This window comes from Clupea harengus, chromosome 1 (genome assembly GCF_900700415.2).
Source record: "Clupea harengus chromosome 1, Ch_v2.0.2, whole genome shotgun sequence".
NCBI classification, from domain to species: Eukaryota; Metazoa; Chordata; class Actinopteri; order Clupeiformes; family Clupeidae; genus Clupea; species Clupea harengus.
The window spans coordinates 15,273,194-15,283,193 of record NC_045152.1 but is presented as its reverse complement, the minus strand read 5'-3'; the positions used below and the strand labels follow the sequence as shown (position 1 = coordinate 15,283,193).

Here is a 10,000-nt window from a genome sequence, read left to right as displayed (position 1 = left end):
TCACTGCATGAAACCCACTCCTCCGCCCACTCTTGGAACAGAGGAACGCAACCAGTGAGGGCCGTCTCCAGTGATGGGTGAGGGGTGGGGGCTGTCTCCAGTGAGGGGTGGGGGCTGTCTCCAGTGAGGGGTGGGGGCTGTCCCCAGTGAGGGGTGAGGGCTGGGGGCTGTCTCCAGTGAGGGGTGAGGGGTGGGGGCTGTCTCCAGTGAGGGGTGAGGGGTGGGGGCTGTCTCCAGTGAGGGGTGGGGGCTGTCTCCAGTGAGGGGTGAGGGGTGGGGGCTGTCTCCAGTGAGGGGTGAGGGCTGTCTCCAGTGAGGGGTGAGGGGTGGGGGGTGGGGGCTGTCTCCAGTGAGGGGTGGGGGCTGTCTCCAGTGAGGGGTGAGGGGTGTCTCCAGTGGGGGCTGTCTCCAATGAGGGGTGGGGGCTGTCCACAAACACTCTCCAGTGGTTTTAAGGCATAAAACCAGCCGCCTCCTGCATCTTGCAGTCTGTCTTTAGATCCAAAACAAACTAGAAGTTTCTGTGTCCAGTGGTTTTAAAGTATCAGATCAGCTTTCCCATCCAGCGATTCTTTTAGAACAAAGTGCCCATGTGCGAGAGAGTACCATCCATTAAAGAAGTTGACCATCAGGTTCTGTGTCCAGGGATCCATTAAAGAAGTTGACCATCAGGTTCTGTGTCCAGGGATCTTAAAGAACTCTCCTCCGGGCCATCCTAAGAGAACAGAGCTCCCGTGTGTGTGAGAGTGTGTGTTTGAGAATGAGAAGGAGAGTGTGTGTGAGAGAGAGAGAGAGAGAGAGAGTGTGGCCTCACATGGGAAACTTAATCACACCAGAGGGTTCCTTTCCAGCCCGATTCAAGCACCCTCTCCAATGATCAGCCATCATGAATATTGAATTCCACACACACACACACACACACACACACACACACACACACACACACACACACACACAGTCACACACACACACAGTCACACACACACACACACACACACACACACACACACACACTAGGTTCCACACATTGAATTTCACTTTCTCTCTGCCCCACAGCTAGCAAGCGGCTCACAAAAGCCGTCCAGAGTCAAGTGCAGAGCTTATCTGATGCTCAGGGCGCTGGCTTGAATGCTCCGTGGCGAAACTTGATCATATCAATTAGCTCCTACGGGTGATTTTCCTTCAACTCAGACGTCACCCTCTCTGTGTGGGTAAACCATACTGACTTGATACTCTGGAGGCCATGTTTGCTTTAAATGTGTGTGCAGGAATAAATGGATCACCTGGACTCACGCCGCCTCGATCCACTATCCTTAATGATTGACCTAACAGGGGCATGTGGAACAAACCATGAGCCCGACACACACACACACACACACACACACACACACACACACACACACACACACACACACACTCCTTATTATACCAAATCTCCACTAGAGTCATCATATGTCTGTGACTACATATCCCACAGACAGACAGTAGGCAGAGTAACTTACTCATAGAGTCATGTGTGTGGTGTGTGTGGTGTCTGTGGTGTCTGTGGTGTCTGTGGTGTGTGTGACTACATATCCCACAGGCATAATGGCCTCTCTCTTGGAGCAGGGAATGTCATTCACTTCTTTGTCTTCATGCACTCATGGAGGGTTATTGTGAGCAGGGACATGATGAAGCCGTTAACAGGAACAGTCTCTGTAAACAGCATCACATCCCCATGCTGTGACCCCCACACAGGCCTTCAGGTGTCCTCCATAAGCACATGCTCCACACACTAAAAACACACACACACACACAAACACACACACACACACACATGCTCCACACACTAAAAACACACACTGCACGACGGTTTAGGACCTGAAGTCTCTTTTCCACTAAAAGAAACAAGCAACTATACAAAGGGGCTAAGAACATCACACTCTTGTGTGACGTCCGTGACGGCAGTCGGCAGTGTGGGTAATAGTTCCACTCTGCCTCCCTCTAATTCCACACCGCCAGCGCTCCAGCCAAAGCCCTTCATCATCATCATTGTTTATTCAGGGAGAATTGACTGAGCACAAGGCTCTTTTGCAGCAATGCCCTGATTAAGGCTACATAATACATACAACAATAAATAAACAAACCATAACAAAACAAAACAGACAAAATAAATAAACAAAACAGCTCTTAAATTGGTTGACAGACAAATACTTGGTAAGTTTCAACTCCACTTGAACAGTGTTCCATTTATGTTCCCTTACTACTGAGAGAAGGAGCTATGGCGTGCCAAGCAGGAAAACCACCACTCAAACCTCATCATCAGCCCGTTTGGGTCGGCGGGTAACAGATTAAGTGCTCATTAACTGGCACTTAAATAGATATAGAACTCTTTTGTGCAGAGTTCATGACGAGGATGCATTGTGTGAAACGGTCACTGTACAGGTTGCTATGGTTTTTGGAATGTTTAGGTTGCCATGGCTGTGAATGGAATGTGAAGCACAGCAGAGAATTCTGAGGGAGCACTCAGGCCAGTGTCGTCTCTGGGTGTGGTGATCATCCGGCCCACACCGGGGCGCAGACCTGGTCCAGATTCTGAGCAGAACCAGATACCGCAGATCAGACCTGTCCCAGAACCAGAACGGGAACGGGTCCTGCAGTCGGGTCCTGCAGCGCTGCCATGGTGCTGCAGAGTGTCTGGAAGCGCATCATATGCTTGTATGCTCTTTAACTCAGTCCACAGACCAGGTCTGTGTTTTTTGGAGGCAGGCATCCAATCATGTCATTGTATTTCATGAGAAATGACATAAGGTTCTTAAGGTTCTTAACAGTACTGATGTAACATATGTTTTGGCCAGTAGCAAACTCAGCAAACAGTGGAACCCTCACCTCACCCCACCCCACCGCACCCCACCCTACCCTCACCGCACCCCACCGCACCCCACCCCACCCCCCCATCCACAGTACCGAGGTCTCCTCTTCCAGTGGGATGAAAACCAGAGAAGACATCAGATGGTCTTATTAACAAGGCCCGGGACCCCCACCTGACCTAGACTCTTATCCCACCCCCACACCCCAAGTCTGTGTTACATTAACACACATTACATTGCACATTGCACATTGCTCATTCACATTGCACTCCTGTTTTGCATTTTGCATTCTACTTTCCACTTACTTTTTTATATTCATTGTTTATATATTTGTATCGTATATATTGTGTTTTTTGGTTCTTATGTGTAGTACTTTTCTTATGTGTAGTACTTATTTGTGTTTTTATGTTTTATGTTATGTGTAGTACTTATTGTGTTTGTATGTTTTTATGTTTACTGTATGCACCTTTACACCAGAAAAAATTCCAAGTAGGTGTAAACCTACTTGGCAATAAATCCAATTCTGATTCCTGGGAACATGTTGGTGGAGTCCTGCTCCAAAGCCACCATAGCTGTACATACCACAGGATGGCCACTAGGGGGCAGTGTCTGCTGCGAGATTAGTTCTTTTTTTTTACACGAGTTCTAGAGGGTTCTTACTAAGTGAGGCATTTCAGAAGTCACATTTGCTTCAAATATGCCATATGGTTTCCAAATGATTATGGTAAGTAGCTTATGCCAAACTCTGTACTATACTATACTATACTATACTACTATACTATACTATACTATACTATACTATACTATACTATGCTCTGTGTGTACCTCATAGAAATGCTACATTGTCTCCGAAACTATGAGAAGTTGCAAGTTGCAACAATTGCCTCAGGAATGTTGTTAGGAAACTGAGACTAAAGAGCCAAAAGTGACTGTAGTCATCTTTTATAATATTTATAGATTATATTATATTTATTCCTCAGCAGACAAACATTGCATAGAGTAGACAGTAGAGTAGACAGGCACAGTCCTGCACCGGACTCAAACTGGCGGCCTCAGGCATGGGAGGCAGGCATGCTAGCGAGGAGGTGTCTGTCGCTATCACGTCTCTTGTACCCGCTGGCTACCGTTACACACACACACGTGCATGCACAAACACACACACACACACACACACACACACACACACACACACACACAAGCATGCCCACACAGTTATGCACACAACACACACACCTGCACACACACAAACAAAAAAACACACATGCACGCACATGCATTAATACATAGACGCTTGAACACTCATGCACCCAACACACACACACCAGCCCACACACACACACACACACACACACACACACACACACACACACACACACACACACACACACACACACACACACCAGCCCACACACACACGCACAGACATGCATGCATACACACTCAAACACCTGCCCTCCCCATCTCTAACACTCCAACACTGATGCTGCCCTAGATGTTTCTCCCTCCTAAACGCTTTGGACACACCCACACACCCACACACACACACACACACACACACACACACACACACACACACACACACCACACATACACACACGTGACCAACTCCACAGCATTAAGCTTAGTTAGAAATAATGAGGCTCCAGTCACAGGAGCCCCACACTGACATTAAGGTGGGAACACATATTCTTTTCCCTTTACATTACTCTGAGTCTAGGTTGTCAGGACAAGGCCCATTTGCACCTGACTCCTGCCTCTAGTTGAGCCACAGTAATGGCATCCTCCTCCTAAAATTCTCTCATTCTGAAAACAAACTGAAGTAGGAGAGTGGTAAGTTTGTTCAGGTCACAGTAACAGTCACAGTCACAGTCACAGTCACAGTCACAGTCACAGTCACAGCCACAGTCACAGTCACAGTCACAGTCACAGCCACAGTCACAGTCACAGTCACAGTCACAGCCACAGTCACAGCCACAGCCACAGTCACAGTTACAGCCACAGTCACAGTCACAGTCACAGTCAGAGCCACAGCCACAGCCACAGCCACAGTCACAGCCACAGCCACAGTCACAGTCACAGCCACAGCCACAGTCACAGTCACAGCCACAGACACAGTCACAGTCACAGCCACAGCCACAGTCACAGTCACAGTCACAGACACAGTCACAGTCACAGCCACAGCCACAGCCACAGTCAGAGCCACAGTGGCCTCCTTGGGTCACTCTGGGAGACAGCCAGAGCAAATACACAGCAGCTCCACTTCACAAGGGAGGGCTGCATTGGTCCACGAGTACACACACACATCGGATCAATGACCCACATTCACACACACACACACACACAAACGCCCTGTACACACACAACGGATCAATGGCCATGAGTACACAGACTACTTTAAAATTGTGAGGACTACCCTACCAGTTAGGCTAAAGGAGTAGAACCCAGGGGGTGCTCCCCTGTTCTATTTCAGCCGACGGGACAGAACCCAGGGTGCTCAGCTGTTCTATTTGAGCTGACGGGACAGAACCCAGGGTGCTCAGCTGTTCTATTTGAGCTGACGGGACAGAACCCGGGGTGCTCACATGTTCTATTTCAGCTGACGGGGCAGAACCCAGAGGATTCACCTGTTCTATCTACGGGGCAGAACCCAGGGTGCTCACCGATTCTATTTCAGCTGACGGGGCAGAACCGACGGGTGCTCACCTGATCTCTTGGTCTCTGTCGGCTTCAGACTCCTCCCCCTCGCTGGACAGCGGAGAGAAGGACCAGGAGGGGCGTGTCCTGGGAAACAGAGCGGAGGGCATGCACAGCCACGCCTCCAGGTCCGAGAACTTAGAGTAGCTCAGCATCTCCAGGACACTGTGAAACACACACACACACACACACACACACACACACACACACTCATAGGTTACCACTCACAGTTTACACACACATACTACACAGAGGCCTATATGCATTCACACACATATGTATGACAAATCACTCATGTGTAACACACGGATGTAGAGATTGACACACACACACACACACACACACACACACAGACACACAGACACACACACACACACACACACACAGAGATACACACACACACACACACAGACACACGGCCTTGTATTCTGCCGTTGGAATAATCAGAAATAAATTTGGTGTCATTTTAAAACAGCTACATTTCAAATAGTTGAACATATAAACACTGTAGTCTGAATCATTTTCATCTGCGCTGTATTATGCTCCAATCGGTGCCTTGGCTGCAGCGGCGACACCAATCAGGATCCAGGAAGTATGTAAACACATACACGTTGTGGATTAGCCTGCCTGCCTACCTGTTCGGAATGGATTAATTAGCCATGGATATCAGGCGATTTTTGAAGAGACCATCAGTGCTCCCACTCCCACAGATGCCCGCAAAAGGCCTCAAGTACAAAGTAAGACTGAAGATCAATTCACGTTTTTAAACGTTGTTTTGGTTTGGACAACATCGCGTTAAGACAGGGACAAACTCTATTAATAACGTGCTTGCAAATACGATGATGCGATGATGCAACAAGTTAGCCTTCCCAGTGCCATCTAAATAGGCCTAATAAAACGTCAATTATTTCAGCAATTGAAGATGCATGAGTAATTATCCTCACGCATATCGCTGTAGAATAGGCTAATTTATTGAAAATTGTAGACAGATTCTTTGCAAACCAATTAGACATAGCTAAGTGAATTGCTAAGTAAAATGTTTTAGCTTAGCTATAGAATCTTCCATTTTCGCAGTCAAGGTCAAATATAAGTGTAGCAGAAAAGAAACAGCAGAACAAGCATAAACCCGACCGGTGAGGCAGAGGTACTGTTTGCCTCCCCTCCGTGATTTTTTTTTTTTTATGTCAGATCAGCAATACTAAGAAGGTTCTACGCATGCGCTCAACCCAGTTTGTGAGGGATTGCGCAATCTGAGATATGGGCACAGCCTCCCCTGCCCGTACATCTTAATATAGCAATTGTGTTGTTGTGTTGTGTTGACATTGGAGGTTTTTCCAATGGTTAAAGAACAGGGGAAGTGTTTAATTGCAGCATGGTTTCTTTTTATATTATACTTTTCAGCTGTAACACCCAGGGCCTGTTTCCAGAGGCCTTACATTTTTTTTAGGTCCTATAGAGGTCCTTTCTTTTGTCTCCCCCTCCACCCCCTTCATTGTTGTGTGGCCTACTTTTCTTTACTGTTTTCTTGAAATTGAATAAACTACAAACACATGTATTCACTGTCATTGATTTAATATGACTAAATGATAAAGGAATATAGCCATAACAGCCTTACAGAGTTGCGACGCTTTGTGTTGTGTTGCTTCGCGTCGAGGTCTGTCTGATCACAAAATTCATAGTTTACCCACCTCTAATTTTACCACTACAGCCCTGGTTAAAGCTCACAAGCTAATAGGGTTAGGGTTAGTGCTCTTAGCCACGGGCTAGTCACCTAGCGTGTGGGAAGTCTGTGGGAAACAGGGAAACACACTGCACACAGGTCATTAACACACACACTGCACACAGGTCATTAACACACACACTGCACACAGGTCATTAACACACACACTGCACACAGGTCATTAACACGCACACTGCACACAGGTCCTTCCCTCACACAGGTAATTCCCACACACACTGCACACAGGTCCTTCCCTCACACACTACACACAGGTCATTCCCACACACACTACACACAGGTCATTCCCACACACACTACACACAGGTCATTCCCACACACACTACACACAGGTCATTCCCACACACACTGCACACAGGTCATTCCCACACACACTGCACACAGGTCATTAACACACACACTGCACACAGGTCATTAACACACACAGGTCATTCCCTCACAAAGGTCATTCCCACACACACTGCACACAGGTCATTCCCTCACACACTGCACACAGGTCATTAACACACACACTGCACACAGGTCATTAACACACACAGGTCATTCCCTCACACAGGTCATTCCCACACACACTGCACACAGGTCATTCCCTCACACAGGTCATTCCCACACACACTGCACACAGGTCATTTCCACAAACAGGTCATTCCCACACACAGGTCTGTTAGCAGTGATGTAGTGACACTAATGACTGTAGTAGTATTTGCCTGATTTTGCCTGACATTAAAAGTTTGCTTAACAGCACACACACACACACACACACACACACACACACACACACATACACACACACACACACACACACAAACACCACTGTAAGCGATGCCCCCTGATTACCTGTCGGCTTGTGTTGTTTAGCACACTGATAAGTCACTGCCTGAATGCTTGTAAAAGTAAGGGTCCATCGAATAATAATAATAGCCTAACCGTTAATTCCAAGACAAACTAACAGGAATTATTACCAGCGGCGCATAAAGTAAGCGTACTATATCTCAAAAACTGTAAAAGATTTAGTGTACCGGGCAAAATAAGAAAACACGTAGGCCCAGCCAAAGCACAAACTGACCAAAACTGCCCTTCTTTAAATAGCATCACAGTACACAAGCCATGACTGGAACCTACTCTCTGTTTAGGAAACAAACGGGATCTTGGGTTTCATTGATAAAGGACATACCAGCAAGTCACTGACCCTATCCAGCATCAAAGAGCTAAATCCCAGTCAACAGACCCCTTTGATGAGTAGGAGTGATTCTTCTCCGTGGAGTGCTGTGGTCTGATAACATCAAAGGGCCCTGATAAGCAAAACGCTGCTATCTCGGTACAGTAACAGACAGAACCTGACGGCAGGGTGTGCCCCACATAACAGGAAGTGGAACTGCCCTTCTATGTTCTCACAGTGGGCATACAATTACTTGGAGACGTGTCCCCCCCCCCCCCCCCCCGCTGTATTTCTAAAAGCAGCTAGCAGTCCTCATTAGTCTCGTTGAAGATGACGTGTGAATCATTGAGAAAGCAGACACACAACACAAACTCTTTCCATATGATCGATGACGGCTTGTCTGGCTCCACGGGAGCCATTGGGCGCGAGACCTGTGGTAACGGGACACTAATAGCAGTCATTAGCAAAAACGCTGAGGTGGTTTCTCTCTCTCGGCTGGGGGTGTAACGGCGGCTGGCGGCGACGACGTGTGCTGGCAGAGGCACTGCTAACATGCCCCAACCAAACCCCCTCCTCGGGAGTACACTGAGTTCTGATGGGAAAACTCACTCACAGCCTGCTCCCTCCCTCAGGGCATTTGGCCCCGTTTCATATACTGATTAAAACTGACGTGTGGGTTTCCTTGTTTTGTGATTAAATTCACGCGAAGTTTTAAGCGGGAAGTTGGCCTACCTGTCGTCGCCCATGCCGGGGATTTCGTCTCTCTCCTCAGCCGACTGGAACACGCATGACGCACGCGACTCCTGAGGAACCAGGAGGACACTCTTGTTCGCCTCATAAGACATCCTGAGCCATCTCTAACACACACACACACACACACACACAGAGAGAGAGAGAGAGAGAGAGAGAGAGAGAGAGAGGGGGGCAGACATTTAACGTTCATAGATACACTACTGCATATTTCACTTAAGCAATGCACATGTCGCAGCCAAAGACTCAATGACAAAAATGTACATTACATACAAAGCAAAAAAAACTACCTTATGTTAAAAAAAAAAAAGGCTTGGCGTTTCCTCTTATATCTATGAACAAGCAAACACATCCATTTCATGGCTAGCGATGTCGCACTGTATCCCATTCAGTCAGGGCAGGATGCGGCATAATGCCTCCACGTGGCTCTTGTTGTCATCCAAACAACTTCATAGACAAAAGCCACAGGTGACGGGAGCATCCTGTTCACGCCTAACGTCACCCAGATACGCATACACACACACACACACACACACACACGCACACACACACCCGGCTAAAGAGACCCGCTTCCCATAAGCAAACAGGGTTATAAAGCCCACAATCAGAACAGTCAAGAGAAGCCTGTTAAGAGCGAACACAACTTATTTGTCCAGAAGTGAAGGAAGATTAGGATACACTTTCCAGCCCGACTTTTCAAAACATTCTCATCCATCGTTAATTACCATCGCTCCTTCCTGTAACGTGCCTTCAGCGGACATAAACGCAGTCCTCTCGCCTGGTCAGATCCATTCTCTGCTAATCTAATAC

At 47.6% G+C, this 10,000-nt stretch overlaps 1 protein-coding gene across 1 annotated transcript in view; it reads right to left on the bottom strand.

Moving 5' to 3' along the window:
• The window catches only part of ankfn1 (ankyrin repeat and fibronectin type III domain containing 1), a 146,672-nt gene that overhangs the window by 135,872 nt on the left and 800 nt on the right, over window positions 1-10,000 (bottom strand). The window contains exons 2-3 of the mRNA XM_031568792.2: window positions 9,173-9,297; window positions 5,553-5,708 (exon numbers count right to left, since the gene is read on the bottom strand). Coding sequence (XP_031424652.1) covers window positions 5,553-5,708; window positions 9,173-9,297 — 281 coding nt within the window. The remainder of the gene's footprint in view (window positions 1-5,552; window positions 5,709-9,172; window positions 9,298-10,000) is intronic.